The 22,884-nt window shown below is 38.1% G+C and overlaps 1 protein-coding gene across 1 annotated transcript; it reads right to left on the bottom strand.

Moving 5' to 3' along the window:
- Positions 1 to 1,260: 1,260 nt before the first annotated feature.
- spata17 (spermatogenesis associated 17) lies at positions 1,261 to 21,718 on the bottom strand. The gene is made up of 9 exons (XM_065471563.1): positions 21,651 to 21,718; positions 20,932 to 21,021; positions 19,751 to 19,832; positions 18,305 to 18,355; positions 15,961 to 16,064; positions 8,804 to 8,927; positions 5,204 to 5,443; positions 1,527 to 1,663; positions 1,261 to 1,273 (listed from the first exon to the last, which is right to left on the bottom strand). The coding sequence occupies exons 1-9, from the start codon at positions 21,716 to 21,718 to the stop codon at positions 1,261 to 1,263; spliced, it is 909 nt and encodes a 302-aa protein (XP_065327635.1).
- Between the last annotated feature and the right edge of the window lie 1,166 nt (positions 21,719 to 22,884).

The following is a 22,884-nucleotide window of genomic DNA, read 5'->3' as shown; positions in this document are numbered from 1 at the left end:
ACGGAGAGTGGCGATTTATTAAATTGCTGTCACTTTTGACAAATTTGTGCAACATAAGTTGAAAGGTTTAGGTTGTGCTGCTCTGTTTTTTCATGTCTTTCTTAGAAGAAGAATTATACCTTAGGATCAAACTAATTCAACCCTATAAACCCATTACAAAAGCTTTTAGTCCATTCAGACCATTCCCTCTACATGGGATAATTAAATAAATAAACAAATGATGTTTTTCTTTTTGTTTAGTCTTTTTAGTTTTCATCATACCTCCTCTCATAACCAGTGTATATTAATCATCTGAAGCTCTTGCCGGTGTGGGCTGGATGAGGAAATGAATTGCTGCTGTGGCTCAAATGGTGAAGCGTACTTCCTGTTCCTCTGGGTGTCAGACTACAAGAAATAGCAAAGTTATACAATATAGTGCACACAGGTTTTCAGATTGGTTTTATTAAAACTGTTGTTTGCTAAGCATATCTCTCACTTTCATAGGGCTAGATTCACTGGTGTAAAACCCTCCATGGATATATAACTACTGTCAGGATTTACTAGAGATGGTGCAGTGTCAGTTTTGAAACTAAGAGTTTGCGGGAAGCAATTTACTGCAAATAGTGGCATATTTAACTATGAAAGCATGTCTTATTTTGCACCAGAATAGCTGAGATAGTTGCAGCTGGGAGCTTTGCTATATTAGGGATGCCAGCAAGCAACTTTATCAGAATTAGCACATAATTGGCACAGATGGACAGCACAAAGCTGTGAGTTTAGTGCCAAAGCTTTGTTCTTTTGTCCTGTAGGGCTTCACTGAATCTTGATCCTAAATGTTTAGAGTGGAGCTCCACATATTTCAGTAATACCAGTATTTTGATAAAATACAGCTTAAACTGACCTCAATTTAACATAGAGTATCAAAAGGAGGAGGCGAATACCAACACAAGACACATGCAAGGATGTAGCTTACACTGGATTATTACATTATTATAAGTTTTTAGTAACATTTCTGTACAGACCCCACAATGAAAAATTGTGTCTCTCTCTTTCAGCAGTGCTCACTCAAAGAGCAGCTTCTTGCTAGTATCGAGTTAATACAGACACTATTTGCAGTAAATAATGTCTGTTAAAACACACCAAACAATGGGACTTGGACATACCTGTAGCTGAATTATGTTAGATTAATATATGAATATTCTAATATATTGTATATAATCTAAAATAAAAACCCATCATCATCACATAATATAAAAATACTGGCGGCCACCAATTGGCCTCCTAGTAGATGCACCTATAGTATGAATTTCAAAATCCTAGGTGATTTTCAGAAAAGATGACCTTGACTTCAAGATCACTGAGATTCAAATTCATCCGAGATTTTTAGTAGATGCACCTATGGTATGAATTTGAAAATTCTATGTTGCCTCATTCTATTGATAAAAAAGTCAATATGTGTATCGTTCAGAATATAGTGATAAATAATGTTTCCCCCCCCACCCGCCAGATTTATCCAGACAAGTCGGACAGAGAACTGCTGAACAAACCTAAGTCTCACTGGCTCGAGTTGACGTAGCTGATTCTGGGCCTCCTCTAGATGCATGTAAGAGGTCTGCAGACACAACATCAATTCACGACAATGCAAGCGCTGCTCCCAAGCCTCTCCTGCTTCTCTGTAAAGACCCTGGAATAAAGACAGACAAAATAGACAGTACATTAGTCGAAAACTGATCGCAAAAATCACTCTTTTGCAGAATTAAAAAAAGACAGAGGTCAGTCCTCTGCATCTCTTCTCTTGTGACAGGAGACAGGCTAAGTGTAGAGAAAGAATAAAGAAGATCAAGTGGCAGGAGAAGTAAAACCAAGCTTGCTAGTTCAATTTTGGTGAGAGGGGAATGGGAGGGGTATCAATTAAAAAGAAGACCGTTTTGGAGAAAGGAGGACACTGTCTGCAATGGGTTAAAATCATGATTTGGGCTTTTGTGGTGATTTGTTAATTGAAATCTAAATGAATATGACAGTGGATCTTTTTTCATGTCCCCCTCTGTTCTCTTCTTTTCCCCTCACCCCCAATCAGTTCCAGCATATGGGTGCCCCTCCCTGAGTCTGGTTCTGCCAGAGTTTTCTTCCTGTTAAAAGTGCAGCAATTGTGCAGGAAATATAAATAGTAAGAAGACTGGAATAAGCAACAAACAAGAGGAACATATATATAAAAACAAAAGAAAGGCACACAGTAACAATGACAAGTTGAAAAGTGCTTGAATGTTGTGCAAAAGACTTGGTCGGAGTATAGAGTCTTTGTGTAAGTGGCCAGAGAGATCAGGGTTTACTCAGATCATGGCTGAGATTGGTGGGTAAGTGGATGGGTGTGGGGTGTGGAATGGTTTTCTGTAAATATAGCAGTGATCTCAACGAAAAAGACTAAATTATGAATTGTCCGGCTTCTTAAATAAACTGAGTTTATTTAAACTCAGTTTATTTAAGAAGTCAACTTACATAATATCTGTGTTAATGTTGTTAAATTGTTAAGGTAAACTGAAGAAACACACACACAATTGAGCCACCCCTTATTTCTTTTTATTTTTCTTCCATGGAGACAGACTTTCTCATGATTTTTTACAAGTTGTCTTGAACAATAGTTCTTCAGGCTCTCTTTTTGTTTGTTCGTTAAGCCACATTACATTTACCTATGATTCACTCAATCATAAAAAGGCATCTAGCTCAAGGGATAAACCAGACAACTTTTCGAAGAACCTATTTTAATTGGTATCTTTAGGCACTTTGTTACTTATTATCAATTCATTAGTTAAATTTAGAAAACATGCTGAAGATAACACAATTTAAAGTTATAGCAGAGTATTTTTGCACTAACAAAGTGATCCCCATGGAGCTAATAAGCTGAAAACTTGGCACATCTCAGTGTGGTGTGCAGTTTGTCCTTAAAATATTTGAGGAGTCAAACAAGAAGAAGAGATCATCATGGCAATGGACCCAAAAACACTGCCAATGCACAAAAAACTACATCTGGATTAAAAAAGAAAACACAAAAACCCCACAAAAAAAAACAACAACACACCATGGAAGACTATCAGTCATGGATTGGCTTCCCCAGAGCCCGGACCTCAACATTACTGAAGAAGAACATCCAGCTAACATCTAAGGTAGAGCTCTGGATTTATGTCCAAGAAGGCTGGAGAAATAGACTGCTTACAGAAATTACAAGAAAGCTGACTAAGAGAGTTCAGGCTAAGTGCAAAAACAAAGGTGAAAAAGCTTGTTGGAATATATATATGTGTGTGTGTGTGTGTGTGTGTGTGTGTGTGTGTGTGTGTGTGTGTGTGTGTGTGTGTGTGTGCGCGCGTGTGTGTGTGTGAGTTGTCCGTGTGTCCAGTGAAGTCAAATCTCAAAGTGGATGCTCTAAGACTACATTACTTAAGAACTTGTGCGAATAACGGCTAAACTTTTGGGAATGCAGATTAACTTAAATGTTTTCGCTATGTTTAAGGTGACCTTCAGTTGTTGTTTGGTGTTAAAAAAAGGAGGGAGAATGAGGGGGAGAGAGACAGAGACCCTGTCCTTGCTCCTATCACCACGGGATCAGTGGCCTGGCCTGACCACTTCCACAGCCAGCACCTCAACCTTATCCATCACCACTAGATAGTTATCACACCAGAGATGGAGGGGGTGTGGGATGTAGGGGTGAGTGCAAAAGAAAAGGGGACTTCCTGCACTAATGACACGAGCTGAACACACACAAAAAAGACACACTATGAGGCACACATGTATAAATATAGACAATTATTCTTCATATCAACCATAGAGACTTTCCTAGGACACCATTAATAAACCTATTCCCATTACGGCCAGCTGGAGACATGCCTGCATGTGTATGTAAGTGTAAGAACTGCAGCTAATAAAAGGAGACAAATATACGCCTCATTTCTGCTCACTTATGTTTTACATTACTAGAAACTAATACTAGGGAAAGCAATTTGCCATAAAGAGCCACAGAGTGGAAAATATTGCTCTTCAATAGCACTCAAATCATCATCATACACAGAAATGCAAACACAGACACATGACACATACAGTCACAAACACACCACTGGATTATCCTTTACTGAACCAAGACAAATTCTCAGTTGAGAACAACCAAAGTAAATATTCAAATAGTGGCAACTCAGGGTTCGCCTATTTTTATCAGCCACTGGATTAATATAGTACACATTTTGACTGGTAACTGTCATAATTATGTGACAGTTACAATAATGAGCAATGGTTCAATATGAAATAGTGGCAAATCTGTGCTTTTCTCTCTATGATATGTCCAAAGGTCTTTGATGAAAATTTACTCTTTAAAATGAACACTTATTCTTGTTCATTTTGGACAAAGCAATATATTGTTAAAACAATTTGTGTAAAAAAAAAATGTGTTCACAAAATATAAGATGAGAAAAACACTAATTTATTAAATTTATTATTTATTAAATTAAATTTTAATTTCTGTTGAATGTATATATGCCGCTTATTTGCTTAATGGAAATATAATGCATGTTTCCATGGAATTTAGCAAAATTATCCATATATATCTGTAATATACAGAAACATATACAAACATCTAAACTTCAAATTCAAGTAGAATGTGTATGTGAATGTGTATTAGTTTACATTTAGAACAGAAGAGCCCTTTATTGTCATTGTACCTGTACAACGAAATTGTGGATAATTGTACAGTTAAATCGTTACCTGACACAGCACATATCATGTTGTTGTGGGCCACTAATCAGAGCTGTGCATGCAATTTTAAAATACACACACACACACACACACACACACACACACTGTGGTACACAAATATAGTAACACATAACTACATAGTCCCACAGAGTACTGAAATAAAGGCACTAAACGACTCTATGCAGTAGCCCCCAAGAGAGCTGTCTGCCATGCTTTAATGATGTCATTCTTCTTTAAAAGGAGTTTTAAAGGATCTCTGCTTTCATCAAGAACCATCCCCCATGAGGAAGGAAGGTGATGTTGGAGGCTTTAATAATTAGTATGATACTTTGTTAAACTAACAGTCTGTTTCACCTCTTGAACATGCTTGAATCCAGTTTTTCACACCATCACATCTCATCTCTTATATATCTGCTTTTATACTGCTGTATTTATCTTTTTTCTACTTGTTTATGTCTTTTATAGGCAACGTTTTGACCACCGTCACCTGCTGTGTCTTGTTGGCAATGGGAGGCAGTATGGGCCTGGAGCTGTAAGTTCTAGAGGTTTTGATCAATGGGGATCCAAGAGTCGCAGGGAAACTAGAGCTTGTTGAGCTTGGGATGCCCAAGAGACAAGCCTTGCCCCTGGAGACCAGCCTGGTGGGGGCCTGGTACTTGACCTGCCTCAGCAGCAGCTCCATCTCATGAGGAGCTGGCCTGAATGGAGAGTTGAAGACCCCTGGGCACTGAGGAAACAGAAAAAAAGAGAGAGAGGGTAAAAGTGTGAAAACATTAAATTAGGATTTTAAAGTCATTAGATTAAAATGTATTTCTTACTAGTAATTACATTTTTTAAATAATAAATCAAAATCAAATCAAATTTATTTCTATAGCACATTTATGGTCATTATTAACCTCCCCCAAATATCCCCACTTTAAAAAGGTGTTATCTTTTTAATCTTAAATGAATACAGAATAGAAGAATGGATAGATGAAAATCCTAAACACACACACAAGTACACATACTTAAAACTGTGCCTCTCTAATTCTGAACTGGGGTACAGATTTGCCACAGACAGCCTTGATGATAATTATTCAAACCACAGTTATTCTTTTGCCTGTGTCTTAATTACCAGACCAAAGCTTTGAGTTGGAACACTCTGTCCCTGTTCTATATGCTAATAACACTGCTTTCCACTCTAAAAGACTGCAACAAGAGGGAAAGGGAGAGGGAGAAACATAGACAGCTTTAACTACATCCACCCAAACCTCACTCTTTCTAAAATAACATATTAACAAATTAGTAAAATAGTAAAAGTGTCACTATTAGATCATAAGTACTTTTGGTCTAAATATCATCCGTTGCGTTATAAGAAAAAAGACAGAAATTCCACTTTATTCACTGCAATTTGTTTTGACCCTGGGTTGTAGGTACAGCTTGATAATAGCACAATACGTACCTATTTAAAAAAAATAGTGGTGTTGATACAAATAACTTGGGGGATTGTGTCAGGAAGGACATCCAATGTGAAAATCTACCAAATCAAAACTCCTTGTGACTAAGGGAGTAGTTGAAAGTAGTTATTATACAACGTCATAGTTTCCCATAGGTTTAGATCCTATATGTAACGGCAGAATATGTGCATGCGCATATATGTAATCATGCATATATGCATACACGTGTGCTTTCTTAGATGAATCTTACACTATAAATTAACATTTAAAAGGTTGTGTTCTGCAAATATTTTATTTGTCAAGTACACTATGACAAAAAATAATGAAGCAATATAATTACATGCATCTCTAGTGAATCTCATCCCAAGCTAGGACTTGGGATGAGGACAACTACACCATCATGGATTTTAGTTGTTAAGAGTAGTACTTGCTCTGCTCTGCTGATTCAGTAAACTCATTCTTCTCATTAGAGACCCCCTCTAGATTGCAGGGGACATTCAAAGCAAAGGAAGTACTACTGTTAGACTGCCAGTTGCAGTTGAAAACAGTGGTGACAGATAAACAGGTCCCAGGCTAGTTGCTAAGCAGTGACTAAAACTTCAAAGTGACAGTGGGGCAACTGTTCACTAATAATCAAAATCAGTAATCAATCATGCATAGGCTCTCTCGTGAGAACAAAAATATCTTGAATCAGTTGTCAAATATATTTCTACAACCAATAATAAGTGTCCTCACTTATATTAATAAGGTTCTTACTTATAGATAAAAAACAAAATTAGCAAATGTTACACCTCACCCCAATAGAGTAGTAAACTAATTAAAAGTGTGGACTGAGTAGTCATCAGAATAGTTTATATGATCAACACCAATCAGTATCTTGGAAATTGCTTGAAACTACAGGAGAAATGTTCTGCTTTAGGGATGACAGTACACAAGTCAAATAGGAAGTGACAGAAAGCCAGCAAAATACACAGACACACACAACACATAAACAAAAGTAAATCTCACCACCCCTAAAGACACACACACATACACAAACACAACACATAAGCCCAAAAAGTACCAAGTACCAACCTAGCTACGGGAAGAGCAATGATGTTGACCCCAGGAACACAGCATCTCTGTCTCTGTCAGAGGGACTTGGGGCCTTTTGGTAAGCTGGATGTGAGTCTGTGTATTTTGGTGTGTGTGTGTGTGTGTGTGTGTGGGCTGGGGTCTGAGAAGTGAGAAAGGATGAACTGTGTGGGAGAGCCATCTATTCACTGCTGACAAGGTCAGAGCTACGAAGGGAAAGAGTCCCCTGCCATATGCAGGGAAAGAGAGGGAAGTATATAGAGAAAGATGGACAGAGGGCGGAGAAGAGCACATAAACTTTCATTCTTTCTAGCGTGTACTTAAAAATAACGATAACAGTTATTACAGAAACGTAACACAGAAACGTAACACAAATTATGTGGATACCCACAAGTTAAAGCATTTTAAGAATCAAGTCTGATGTGGAAAAACTGAGAACCTAACCTCATTCCAGCTTACATCAACTCCATGCAAATGTGTAAAAGTTTTGTGTATGTATGCATCTTCGGTGAACATGGGATGTCTGAGGACAGTAGACAGCAAGACAGGTAATGATGATGCTAGTTATAAAGACATGAGAGAGAGAGAGAGCAAGCAGAGTGCTGGTGCTGAATCAACAGTGACCACTGTGCTTTGTCTTCATTATTATCACAGTGAGGAGTCACAAAGATGCGTAGATGCCACACACATATGAACACAGGGATAGCTGTGGCTCAGGAGGAAGAATGGCTCGCCCGCTAACTGGAAAGATGGTGGTTTGATCCCCAGATTCTCTAGTCTGTTGCTGTATCCTTGGGCATGATACTAAACAACGAGTTATTTCAAATTCATCCACTGGACTAAGAGTGTGTGACTGCCAAGTTAAAAATGCTTAGGCATAGAGAAAAGCATGATGTGTGTGTGAATGGTTGAATGATGCATATGGTAAAAAAAAAAGTGCTCTGAGCGCTCAAATAGAGTAAAAAAGCACTATATAAGTACCAGTCCATTTACCATTTACAAATGTGCACACTTTTGCCAAGGGAAGCATCAGACTCAGCACATCAGAACAACCATGAGGACTCACACTTATGTTTGCACAAATGCAACTGAACTCCACACGGCCCACTTCTGTTGACTAATAGAAAGGAAAAGGTCTGTGGTATTTCTCTGTGTAGCCAGTTTCTGTAGGAACCCACCTCTCTGTAATGTTGAGCTCAATGCCCATATGTGTGCCCGCACATGTACCTGAGCATGCGCATAATTGTGCATAGCTGTATGGATGCACATAGTGCTACACAAATGTGAAGTCAATCCACAGGGTTGCGTTTGTCGTGTCATCTGAAGTGACTTTGCATCCATACATAACCGCAGTTAAGGTCACTTTGGAATTAAAAAGTCAATACGTGTTACTGTCACTAGTCCAACAATTGTTTATTAATTACAGTATTTTTATTAAACTGCACTATTTTCATGTAGCTCTGGTTAACATAAAATTAATGTGTACATTTCCCTCTGGTTAAATATTAGTCTAATCATTATAACATTGTTGTAAAATGTGTGCAATAGTGAATGTGTTTGTGTTTCCATAAGCCCACCTGCTTTGTACTGAGGAGATGATGTAACCGATGAGCTTGATAGACTTTGGCTGTGTGCTCTTTCACCATATCCAGACAGTCTCTCTCCCTTTTCTGGAGTTCTTCCAGCTGATCAAGCTCCCTCCTGCAGGGAACATAAACCACACACAAAGATTCTTGCACTTCGGATTCATTAGGCTTTACAATAGGTATGCATTAGTTAGACATGTATAATAAATTTAAATCATTTTACACAATAACAGTTAATCATTGTAATTCATATAGTAGAAATAACTCATCATATTTATATACTCATGTACAGTATGTTTTCTGAATGACAATGACTAAATGCACATTACTCTGTATTTTGATTACATTTAACTCTATACCACTTGGTTTAACAAGTAAGCTTAATGTTTTTTTAATACTACATTAATGTGTTATATTACACATTTTCTGAGGATTCACCTTACGAAGTACTATATCTTAACACCATATAAATCAATAACTTGTAAACGGTGTAAACTTCAGACAAGTACATCTGTGCATGTGTTATTATGTATTTGGGAAACAGTTGTTGGTCGTAAAGCTGACAATTCCCTAAAGTGTCCTTCAGATGAAGGAAAAAAACTACCTAATCACACTGAGGCATACATGGAAAGACAGAGAAGCTCTGGGGCAAAAACAACAGAATGACACTGCATAGAAGAAAAAAAAAGGCAAAGTAAGAGCGTAAGAGGCTATAAGTGGGAGGATGATTGATATATTTCATCATGGCAGCCAGGACAGGTCTGTCTATGACATCTGTTAAGCAAAGCTGGCTAGATGGGATGCATTAAAACCCCATACACACAGCAATTTAATTCCACAACCACACAGCAATGTTGTTACAAAGTGGTGATAACTTAAAAGGGGAATTGGAAACAATTACTAAATACACACATGTCGTCATAATATAAACACACACACACTAAGCAGGAGTAAAACCAATTTAATTCCAAGAGCACAATACCAATAAGAGTTTAACCATAGCTCATCAAGAATCCCGTGTCTGTTTCCCTCCTTTTTTCCTTACTTCTTCTCCACTGTTTTTTTTCCCCTCTACCCAACTTCTGTTTTCAATTACAATCCTCCATAGAAGAATCAGGGTATTCAAAGTGTGTCAGTAATCTGAGGTTAACACATTCTGTGGCTACTGACATTTAAAAGCAAATCACAACAAATTCCCATTGCCTGTGCATTCTCATTCATTCTTCAGCACCAGACTCAATTACAAAATAAATGAAAAATGCTTGCGGGTGTGTAAAGAAGAAGAGTGAATCTAAATATGTGCATTTGTGTAATATTAAATACAGTAATTTAATACAGTGTAGGTGTGTGGGGAGTAAATATTGAGGTTGCTTGGCCTCTATTTGTCCACCTAGCTAACAGGGATATTACTTATTAATGTAACATTTAAAGTCCTGGTTTAGGGACGGTGTTGTCCACAATATGTGCATGTCTGTATATATGTAGTCATTTCTGTTTGCTCAATTCTTAATAGCAATTTGTGCACTTATCATAAATATGCAAGTGTGTATCTGTTTTTATACTAAATGTATGTACACTTTGCTTGTATGTGTATATGTATCTATATATGTGTGTGTTTGGGGGGGGGGCTCAATGAGTGACCTTTGCTTCCCTACCCCCAGCCCCAGTGTTATTAATTGCTCTGTAGTGGACAAAAGCCAAACAGATTTGTAACGGCTGAAGGCACCTCGATCTGTGTCGACCCAACCAGCCGCCACAACATACAACCCTCATTAGCCCTGTTCGGCAAGCAGCACATGCCCTCGCGCCTGTGTGTGTGCGCGTGTGTGTCTGTGTTTATAAATGTGTGTGCAACTGACTAAAAGTGAAAAGAAAGAAGGAAACACTATGTTTAACTCTGGAACATCTCTGGAACATGTGCTACGTCTGGTTTATCAGTCTAAGATAATTTCTTGTAAAGAAAAAAAAATTAATTGCTAGTTTTAACCAAAATCATACACATATGTATATACACACATATGTACAGATTTACTATAATACGTTAAAAATAAATAAAGTTACAGGTGACAAATTATAGGAAAAATCTGAACAATCTGAACCAGCATAGTAAGGGATGTATGAGAGAAGGGTCACCACAAAACCAAGTTTTTCTCACATTCAATTTTTAAGAAAACATTAAAGAGCCACTCAAAGGCACTTTCAGCTGCTCCCTTACTCACAACATTCCCCCCCCCCCCAAAAAAAAAAAAAACAAAACAAACAAAAACAAAACATAGGTCCCAAAACTTTCAGAAGTACAGTTGGGCAATATATAGAGTAACCTCTGTGTCTGAAGGACAAGGCCAGTTCAGTTTTCTGGATCTAAGGCAACACTGCATTAAAATAGTGACAATTTTGCAGAGTTTCTCAGAATAACTGACACTGTACAGAGCTCAGTAACTCTTCCATAAATTGTGGTCACTGAACATTATTCTTTAAAGCATCCAAAAATACAAGTAAAAAAATGTAATTTGGAGCTATTTAAAAAAATGCACATCCTCCAGGCTAAATCAGAGAGACATGCTTGCTTTTGACTGTATGCTTGTTTTCAGCATACAGTCAAAGGCCAGCAATACTGATGGTACAGGAGTGCATTAGTGTGCAAAATGAGTAACTTGTATATCTGAAAAGCCATAAGAATGCTGAAATGACATACAGAGATTTTGAAGTCAAATATGCTCCCATTTACACTATGTCTTTTTTTTAGAGAAGTTCTTGCTTTAGTTTCTTAAAGAAAAGTCACATTATGAAATTTTAAAAAAGGCAATAAAGAGAAAACATTTCACTTTTAAATTTACACCAATCGATCTACTTAGTTCCTCAGAGGATTACAGTGCATTTTCAGGCCTTAAACTGATCCCAAGCCAGGCCTAACTATGGGGAATTTTTTGTGCATTTATTTTTATAACAACAGAAACAAAAATTGAGCTAATGTATTGATTATTATCATACAGTTCATGTTAACAGTATGTGATGTAATGTATTATGCATATTAAATATTTTACACTAAAAAAAAAAAAGGTAAAAGTAAAAAAAGAACACTTTTACCTATAATAAGGAGATAAAAAAGCAGGAAAGTGTCTGGTGTCTTTACAGCTGATACCTAATTACAACAGGATAAATCATTAATTGCTCTATGTGAACCTTGATTTGGTAGTCCCCTATAAAACCATCTTTTCATGTTGAAGAAATTAAATAAACTCCCTGGTGCCTCTCTCTGTCTCTCTCCAGCTGTTTGTGCAAAGCTGCATCTACGCTGTTCTTCGTGCCACACAATTAGCAGTGTGCCGGATAAATATCACTGCATTAATCCCAGTAACATTAAATTATACTGTACCACTGCTGGAAGTGCAACAAAGGGCTAAACATAATCATACATGAACAATTTTGAAATGCGATGATGTGCAATTAAATAATATAATAATGTCACAAAAATATTCAAACTTTCATTCATTAATTGGTGTTGAAACACCAATTATATAAATATATTAATAAATATATTTATGATTCATGAGTCATGATATTCTGTTATTTAGATTATACACAGAGCTCAGCTTTCAGTATGTGATAATAAAATAGATATATGACATAAAATAAAAACTGAATAAAAATTATGAACATTAGGCACATATAAGCCTGTCATGTTGTATTCCTGAAGCACTGTGGCTAGAGATTATGTTTAATGGCTGATGAACCGCTGGACAAGTTAATCAAACATACCTGAAGTACTTTTAAATGACTGAAACCCTTACTGACATTTTCACCCTGGATTTCTAACTTATTTAAATGTCTAATATAATACAGCCACATTTCTCACTTCTTCCTCAATAATTTAATCTCTGGTTCAAAACAGGGGATCAAGGAGTAATGGAACATCAGAGAGTGAGGCATTGTGGGACAGCAGGCCACACCTTCGGTCATCCAGGCCAGCACCAGAGCAGCTAATTGGCCAGGTTCTAAATATTTAATGGAGGCTTGACCTGATTGGCTGTTTTAATTGCTCCAATTGAATGATTCAATAGCTGGCAATGAGAGGGTAGTCAGCCAGTCAATTTAGACAGTGGCCAGCTCAATGTATTGAGCCTTCAACACCCTCATAACATAGCCTTTCCATTTAAGTGACTGACCGATTGATTAACTAATTCACTAAAGTAGTAAAACTAATGCCACCCAAAGGTGTTTAAGCAAACAATTAACCCCAGCTTTGATAATATCGCTAATCCACATTCAATAAACTGAGAGGAAAAAAACAAATAATTTCAAATATATTACAGACTTTTGTCCACTGTTCACTCTCAAAGTAATTTTCGAAAGAGACAAGTAGCAGTGCATCCACATTAAACTTCAACAGACACACACATAGCGAACATATAAATCCAATCAGACTGAAGAGAGAACTTGTCTGCATCCAAACTGGATCAGAAGGGAGGAGCAGTAAAAGAAAGACTGACGCATAGAAGGTGAGAGTGATCGCAGGGCAGACCCACACTCTCTCCAACATAGCAGCTCTCCTTTCATGAATGTCCTTGAGAGGGACACAAGAGATGGAGGAATGAAGAAGGCTGGAATGAAGGGAGACAGGAAAAAAGTAGACAGACGAAGAGACACAGCACAGCACAAAAGAAAAGAAGAGAAGAAAACACTTGTGCTTTTCAGCCTAGTGACAGTCCATAAATTCTCTCTGAGCCTCCTTTTTTAGCACTCTTTAGGATAAGTTAAAAGATTTCACTATGTTGTTGCAACATCACAGGGAGAATTATTTATCTGATTATGGTAGTAATAATTACCCCGCTGTTTATTGCAGATAGAGGAATAATTCATGCAGTCAACAGGCCGTGCTAGTGGCAGCAACGATGACACCAGCACATTTAGTAAATATGCAAAGCGGACTTGCTCCGCTTTCCTAATTGCCCCCATCGTCCCACAGCATGCCCTTATTAAAGCCCAGGAACTTTAAGTGTCTCCCTGACAAAGTGATAAATTGTTGGGGTATCAAGGAAAACTGTGGCAGAGTGGGGACTGCACTGGGGTCCTGACTTCATTAGGCTATGCAGAAGGAGAGGAAGGATGAATGAGGATGGACACTAAAGCATAGTGAACCTGTGGCAAGGAGAGCAAGAGAGAAAGATATCGAACAAAATAGATTGAGAAAGAGAGAAGCAAGAGGCAGAGATTAAGAAAGGGAGGCGGAGAGAGGGCGGTGGATAAAAGAGGATGGTGTAAGTGGCGTGGATTAGTTGTACCTAATGAAATGATACAGATGGTTTTGAACTGGGGAGCTCTGTCATGAGAAAGAGATTGGAATGGAGAATCAGAATGAAAAAGGACAAAGACAGTGAAGGGAAAATATGCAATACTCCTACATCATTACCATGCACAGCTGATCAGCCTTCAATAAATGGAGATCATTCATCTGACTTTGAATTTATTAATTTATGCAGTGGTTGGACAGACAGACGGACAGACTTGCGGAGGCAGGGAGCATGGTGATGGATTAAAAAGCAGACCTTTGCAGGGTTAGTGATCAGGCAGTGTGCAATCCGAGGGCTTAGCAGCTAACAGAGAAAGGATATTTTAAATAAATGCCGGCACGGCGTTAATTGATCGTGACCCCAGCAGCACTAAATAAACATGTGATTAAGTGAAGTGAAAGTGACCTCGTACCCCAAACTACTGTGGAGGAGGGGCTGCATGTGCATGTGTGTATGTGTGTTTTTGCATAAATGTGTGTATGAGTAAGAGTGTGAATGTATCACAGCTGATAACAAAAGCGTAAGACCAGAATCCTAAAATGAAATAGCATCACATAGCTGGTCACTTTATCCTTACAGCTCCTTGTTTCTAAATTTCAATTCCTATGATTTTTGTTAACTGTTGTAAGATGTGCAAAAGGTACAAAGAGACAGGAGCCACAGTATATGCATATATTTTTTAGGCAAGGTCCTTGCAAACTAAAATCTATAGCTTGCATACTTCTGAATTAATCTGATCTAGTCCTATGAAGTGATGTTCAGTTCAGATCAATGGTCTGATTGTTTCCTTATTGTAGCTTTATTACAGTGTGGTTAAAATTTGGCCTGATTATGAATACTTTTTACTATGAATTATTTTTTGTACTTTTGTAATGTCTTAAATTTCATTAAGACATTACAAGAAAAATAATGCCAGTGACTGGTCAGAATACTTAACGTAGTTGACATGTCTTTGTGTGTGCTCATTTTTGTGTTATATTATAGCAGCAACTCTTCCATGATGGACTTTAACAGCCTAGTCACTCCTATTTCTAAAAGGGGCAAAGAGCGTGGAGGAAAGGTAAAACGCTGCTAGGGAAGTGAGGGGGGGGGGAGAGTCAGTGATCCAAGGAGCACTTTAACAAATTTACATTTAATTTTAGCAGAAGCCTAAAGATATTTTCCTGTAAAATATATTAGCAACATTAAAAATGTGACTATTAGCTAAACGTGATGGTTTTTTTTGTCAAAAATAAAAGATGGTGTATCTCTAGCAGTAAGCCCTGAAGCGCAGGATGTTTTATTAATGCACGAGCTGCGGTTCAAATCAGAGGCTAATTTTTAATTTCTTCACATCGTTCACTTCTCTCTTAGCCTCAAGCGCTTTAGAGGACTTCTCTCTCTCTCTTCTGTCTTTCTCTTCTCTTTGTCTCTCAGTCTCTTTCATTTCCTCACTTTTCCTTTCCCGTTACTCCAGTCATGTGTTTTGGTTAAGCATACACAATACACCTTTCAGACAACTGTCTTTACATTAATCAAATCAATTCATTTTGATTGATAGGCTATATAATAGGCTGTAGTCAGTGGGCAAAGATACACCATGTTCTAACAGAACATATGAAGGCTAAGTTTTTTTTCCTTTCCACTTTGCATTCCTTTGTGCAAAAAAAGGTACCCCATGTTTGCTTCCTTTAATTGAAGATATTGTATTATATCAGTTATAATCTATCTAGAAGAATGCTGACACATGTACTGGCCATGTGAGAAAGACAAAAGCAACACAACTTCAAGTGAGTTTCAGGAAAATAAAACCAAATAAAAAGATAAAAATTAATTCAGGTCTCTTAAGGTCTCATAAATGAAACTATTTTTTCTCACCTGACTAGTTCATTTTTCATGACAAGTCCTTCCATATACTTTTTGCGTGCATAGAAGTTATGGATATATTTCCTCACAAAGAATCCTCTCCATGTCCGCTGGATCTGCGTGGGATTATAGAAGTTTTTATGAGAAGTTTAAATGTAACATTTAAGTAGGCCTTTTATTCATTAGATTAACACATAAAATCTCAACATAAGTCAGAGCATTAATATAAATGATAGGACACTTTTAAACCATTGTTAATAAACTATACAATCCCTATTTTTCAGAGGGACAATCCAGCATGAGAGAGACAGACTGTCAAACTGTCACATCACCATGTATTTAACTGCATCATCCACACTGATTGAGGAGGCTGCAGATTAGCCAGAACACACCCACACACAACAGTTGACCATTTTAAAGCAAAGGGGCAGATGTCCTTCAGACTAATTAGGAGATTAAAACAATGGCAGGTAAAAGAATAATCACGGTATGAGAAGAGGGAAGAAGAAAGAAGGGGAGAAGTAGAGGATAGGGAAAAACAACAAAGAGCAAAATGAGAATTAGCATTGATCTGCCAGTCAATAGATAATTTTAAATAAAGTAATTGCCGCCTCCCGAGTTCTTGCTGACCTTTGTTGACTAGTGAAATCGATGCTGTTGAATCTAATACAAATACGAGGTGCGGCATGTAAACACTGGTTTCTATTACGGCCTTAATACATTATCCTCTGTTAGCTACCACACCAAGATAAAGACATCAGGAGGGGAGAGAAAAAGAAATAGAGTTAAAATTGATTTAAAGAAAATGTCACAAGGGGATTCTCAGATGATTGTACGTGTTGGGTGTGCTTTGCGGGTTTCTTTTTCTTCATTTATACAATATATACTTATTTGGCAAAAAAGTACAAATGTCTTTCTCTCATTTGTTTTTGTATCTCTGTTCAGGTCATATTGAAACAGAACAAACACTGAAGTCGAGAAAGTACAGAGTAGAGTATGTGTCAGAAAATGTGGGATCAAGACTTATATTGCAGGTATTAAGTACTACATCTGTATGTCTGGTGTAAATAGTAGAAAAGTTTCAACAGGTGGCATCATAAAAAAGGCCAGATACTGCATGTATTTCCCTTATTGTCCTTTAATTTATTATGAACTTTCTAAAGTCTAAAGTCACATGTAATCAATCTGTTTTGAGAATTTTTGTCTTTGGATTTGCCCCATGACTTCTCTTTAGGCGCTGTGGGCAGTACACAGTCCAACACCAAGGGACCAATTTCACATATGAGGCTAAAGCCTTGGTCAAGGGCAGTGGGAGAAAACTGGAGCACCCGGAAAAACCCCAGACAGACACAGAGAATACACTCAGCGCAGAAAAGGCTCACTTGGCCATTCTGGGGTTTAAACCCAGTACTTTCTTGCATTGGTAACCTCTAAGCACCAGTCATTTTAACACAGTTCTCCATTAAAATTCCTATTGTGTCCTATAGGAAATTGTGGTTATTTTCATAGATAACATAGGTCTCTTATTTCAGTAGCTTCTCTTTTGGACCACATGTCGACATCACCTCTGAACTTTCACCCTGTGACCTAAACATCTGGGTCAAACATTATTCGTGAATCTATGTCTCTCCTATAATGTGACATTTATTGTAAAAGCAGGGCGGTGAGCTTTATTTGTTTGGGTTCCTATTATGTGTAAAACGTAAAGCCCTCAGTTCCCCGGCTTTTCCACCAATACGAAAATATTATAAACATCTCTTTCCAGCTGGACAGTGAATCTCTCTCTCTTCAATAAACACTGGTGAATTTTTTTGTTGGTCTATAAAACCCTTTAATGGTTTAGGCATGAAACTATTCACCAAAAGAGAAGGCCTATATGGAATTGTTAAAATATAAGATTTCTAGGCAATATCCTTGTGTAAAAGTGCCAAAGCATCACTCACAGCCACAGAGCTATGATTTATGAGTTGAACAGTAGTAGGTGTTCAGGGATAAAGACAGTATTTGAGGGCCATGAGCATTTAAGCAAAGTGAAAAAAAAAAGTTTCTAAAACAGAGTTTTTAACGTTATATATAAAATATTCGCTGTGGTTTGAGACATAAATATGATAGGTCATTTTGATATAGAAATCTGTCCATTTTTATAGGGTTTTTAATAATAATAAATGATACTGGATCACCAACATGATGCTGCACTTAAAAAGGGAGAAAAATGGCCAACAAAGGATTAAAGAAATTTAGAGGTATGATGCTTATGGGCTGCTACTCACAGGGGCTCCCACATACAGAGAGCAACAGAGTGTCCCCCCACCACGACACTCCATTTGCTAAAACAAGACAGTGTGGCGATATTTACCCTGACCGCCATCTCCTCGTAGAAATTCATCTTCATGATAAAATATGCCGCCTGTGAACACAAAGGAAACGATGGCGTTACATCTTGTCTCCCAGCCCTCTGATCTGTCCACAGCAGGCGTCAAAGATAAAGAGCTCTTTATACATAATACATTGCACAGGCAGCATAGATAGGGCCACTGTAGAGTGGAGGGAGGAGGGAAGGGGGCAGAAAAGGAGAGTGGGAAAGCAAGAGAGACAAGAGGAACGAGAAAAAGTCAGAGGGATGGAGAGAGAGCAGAAGAGAGACAGAGACGAAGAGAGAAAAAAGGAGAGAGAGAGAGTGGTTAGTGGGACTTTCTATCAAGGGGAGGACAGTACTCTCTTAATACACTAACACAGACAAGGGCCAAGAAAATCTATGGTAGTCAAGCAGCGCGCTAATGGAGATGTATGACGGCCAAACGCTCTCCTCTGGATTTCATAATCAATGACAGCACTGCCACAGAACAGACTAACAAAAGGCCAGAGAATATTCAGCAACATACTCAACGAGCCATCGCACTCCAAACGTGCCAGGCAACCACTGGGGGCACATTTCAGGAGCAAACTGGAGTGGGGGCCATAAAAGGGATTCATATCTCAACACGTCTTTTTTAATAATGACAAGGAAGAGAGGAAAAAGAGGAAGGAGATGGAAGACAAAGACTTGAAAGGAGGTTGTAAATTCAGCTTGATGTTTTGAGAAGAGGCTTTGTGCACATCACATTACACATGATAAGGTCCGCAAGAGAGAAAAAGACAGAGAGAGATAAAGGAGGTGAAGAGTAGAATCTCTCAGGGCTAATTTCAAAAGAGTGCACTGTGGCAATTTTGAGTGATTCAAATTAGCGCTTGTCTGTTTCCAAATGAGACCAAACAGCCTCTTTTTAGCCCATATGTGTGTTGTGACACATCCTTCATTGTTTATTTCAACACCCCCCCTCCACCACCACCCTTCCATTTCTTGAACGCCTCCCAAACGGCGGCTGGCAGTTATGCTTTAGCAAACAGTCAATTTACAGGCATGATAAATAGCTTGTTGTGATACGTTTACAAAACTCAATCCAGGGGAAAATTATACGTGAGAGCGCTGGGTATTGGATCCGGTATCAACAATCTGTTCAATTAAGAAGCAGTTGGAGGCAATATGCTGAAAATGGGGCCTTGTTTTACTAAAGCATACACATACACACATAGATACACAACTCTTTTCTTTTTTCTATATGCATCCCAAGAATTGTGAAATAGATGGAATTCCTTATCATAATGCATCATTTTTCCAAAGTGCTAATTTCCTAATGTGTAATGGGTGAATTATATTTCTTAAGGTCAGACGCAGGGACTTTAGGAATATAGCAATTGAATTCTAATGCGTGCTATCATAGCATAATCAATATATCTATAGTCGTTCCAGGCACTGGCTTACCTTCACCATTTGTCTGACACGTGCCCTTGCTGTGAAGCCCCGCCATATCTTCTGTATAATGATTGCCTTCTTGTGGAGATGGCTGTAATAAAATCAAATTGAGGAGAGGATTGGGTGGATGTTTTTTTAGTAGTTAAACTGAAGGAAACCCTGGAAAAAGTTATTCAGAAACACGTAAGGGAAGTAAAAGGCAGATTTCACTGGTCATTAACAAGGTTGTTTAAGCTGAGAAATTAAGCAATTCTGCAACCCTCCCCCAGAAAGCTCAATCCTAACAAAGCATGAAATGGAAAGTTTCCATAGTTATGAATAAGCTAAAAAATACCTTTATCTAGAATTAATTAATTAATTATTCAATTAATTTAACTTCCTAACATAAACTCTTTTTTAGGGAAAACAATAAAAAGAAAGTGATTTTCTGCATACAAATTTAAGGTTGTGAAAAGGCTCAAATGAAAGGTCAGGGAAACATTATGCTTACAAATACAAGCTGTCACAAACACACATGCACTCACACACACACACATATATATAGACCATTCGTGCTCTCCCAGGCTTTTCGATCATGTCCGATGAGCCTTCCACCTCCTTTAGTCAGCGGTACACATTTGTATTCATCTTCAAACATACTCTAAATGCAAGTCCACTGCGATTCTCTGCCTCCAATGAGGCCATCAATTTCCAAAAGGCCATTTATATGCCCAGAAAATCAATGCTTATAGTGGGGCTAGCACAACCCCGGAGTTGCACTTAGGCAGCTAAAACTGTTGCTAATTATCCACTTAACGCATTGATCAATTAACTAAAGTAATCTGAATTAACCTACTGTCTGGAAGTTTGTCTGCTGACCCTGCAGAATGGTGCTAGGGTCACAGTATGGGAACAAGCACAGAGATAGAGACATTTATTTCTCTGTGTGAGAAAAGAGCATAGAGTGCAAGCGACATTTATTCCTCCAGGCCATTTGCAAACTTCTGGAAGTGGGATAATTATGGTAGTGAGCTAATATCAGGGTTTCCCTTGATATGAACTCTTACAGCCTGTCTGAGTGTTTTGCAACTCCAAAGGAACTACACTTACACTGATAAATAAAATGAATGTCTGTTTTGTTTTTGCATGAGCACCAAAAGTCTTTTTTTATGGATTACAGATACAAATCGGATCACAGAGATATACCATACCTGAGGTAAGCCCGCACCTTGCAGCCTCTGAACCAGCTCTGGATCTGGGTGGCGGCCTGGTTCTCCTTCTCTCTGTTCTCATCAGCTTCTCTGAAATACATAAACACAAAAATATATCACACTAATGTTACTATTCAAAACATGGCTTGCAGAGGGGGATCTTCGCCTGGCTCAAAATGGGCCATTGGAGTTTACTACGCATGGCAGCATGCACGATATACAGTAAAGAGAATACATTGTTATCATAGCTGAATTAAGAATTTTCTCAAAAATGCATATTAAGCTTCATTATAACACCAATTATTAAAACTGGCTGAAAAATCTTTCAACATTTGGAGACTAAACGCCACTTTCCTTTGACTTTAGCTAAACCCTTTTGGAGAGGCGATAATAAGTCCTTCATACGTAAACAAACAAACAAAAAACAACAACAACACGTTTTTACTGGCAAGTTACACAGCTAAACTTTGCTTTTGCCCCATTTGTGTGGCTTACTCTTAGGGTGCTTCTGAGCATTACTGTCATTCTTAGGGAACCAAAAACCTGCATTGTAACGCCAAAACAGGACCGCAAAAGCTTATTAGCATACACAGTAGACGCATGACGCTAGCCTTAGTTCTGGGTGATGTTAGCTAAATGCTGACTGCTAAACTGCTAACAAGAACTCATAAAGCAATTAAACGTATCCATATATAGTTATGTAAATCATTAACACATACCTGTTTCTATAGTAGTATTCCTTTTGGAACTCTTCAAATTCACGTTTTATTTTCAACAGCTCCGCCATGTCGGTGTACTCAAGCGAGAGTTTACTTGTTGCCTTGACAACACAGGTGTTTCCCAGGGTGCTGCAGATGCGTTCAAAACTCACAGGAAAAGGGAAAGTTCCTCCTAACGTGTCTATTTCCTTTCATTTCGACTATTGTAAAGCGTTTAAACAGATTCTAGTAACCGAAGTGGGTTAATATCATACGCTGTATGCAAACAAGTTTACATTTTATATGCAGTCTACGGCGGATTAATGCATAAAACACATACATTCATGGAGTCATGGTTGAGTTGTAATGGATGAACTGAATGTTTGTCTATGAGTGCTGTTTAGCAGCTGTAATGGCTTCTTTAATGGACAAAAATAATTAATTATAATTTAACCATAAATTCCAAAAGTAATCCATGATAGAAATAAAAACTTCACGAAAAAATCAAATTTTATTTTTCGTCCTGCAAACCACTTCCCACTTACTATAGCAAAGCAAAAAAATTTGTAAGTAATAAGAATAGTAGGCATTAAAAAAACTAAAAGAGATTTTAAAAAGCGCCCGTTTCATGGATGCAGATTGTGGATCTGTGTATTGATCTGCCAGCTGCCTCACTTCTTCCATCCATCCCTTCATCTACTTCCCTCCTCTCCTGACGTTATCACCCTTCATCATACAGTTATCAGTTTATTTCTCCCCACTCTTCCTTCCACCTTTTCCCCCATCTTCACTCCACTCTCCTTCAGTCATATTGCCCTGTCAAAATGATCACCTAAGCAGGGTGTATATGTGTGTCTGTGTGTGTATTTCTGTACTTGTGCAAGGAAATATATCTGTCTGGCCAGTGGTCAGAGCAAAAGACTGTCTGTATTATAGATTACTCCTTGGAGACAGGGAAACCACAAATAGTGAAAGTGAATGAGTATATGTCTGTCTCATTGCTCTTACATGTGTTTTTGCACTGGCATGCCTCGGCTTGTTTCTCTGTGAACTAGGCAGTGTGCTTGTTTGAGAATCCCTTTCAGTCTCTCTGTCTTTTTCTGAGGCCAATTTGCTGTCTGAGGGCCACCGCAGTAGTGAAGAGCAGTAGGCAGACGTCCTAGGTAGAGTTATGGCTGGAGGGTTGAACCCATGGTGGCTCAGCTCATCCATCGAAGGGCGATAGGAGGGCGACCACCCTAGTAATTACTGGAGA

This window comes from Pelmatolapia mariae, linkage group LG1 (genome assembly GCF_036321145.2).
Source record: "Pelmatolapia mariae isolate MD_Pm_ZW linkage group LG1, Pm_UMD_F_2, whole genome shotgun sequence".
In the NCBI taxonomy this organism is placed as follows: domain Eukaryota; kingdom Metazoa; phylum Chordata; class Actinopteri; order Cichliformes; family Cichlidae; genus Pelmatolapia; species Pelmatolapia mariae.
This window is presented reverse-complemented; position numbering and strand designations above follow the sequence as displayed.

Coding starts and splice junctions, on each gene's coding strand:
- spata17 (XM_065471563.1), bottom strand. CDS start 21,718: ATGGCGGAGCTGTTGAAAATAAAACGTGAATTTGAAGAGTTCCAAAAG. Junction 8,928..15,960: donor ATGAAAAATGAACTAGTCAG/GTGAGAAAAAAT, acceptor TGTTCCCTGCAG/GAGGGAGCTTGATCAGCTGG. Junction 5,444..8,803: donor ATCTCCTCAGTACAAAGCAG/GTGGGCTTATGG, acceptor CTGTTTCCTCAG/TGCCCAGGGGTCTTCAACTC.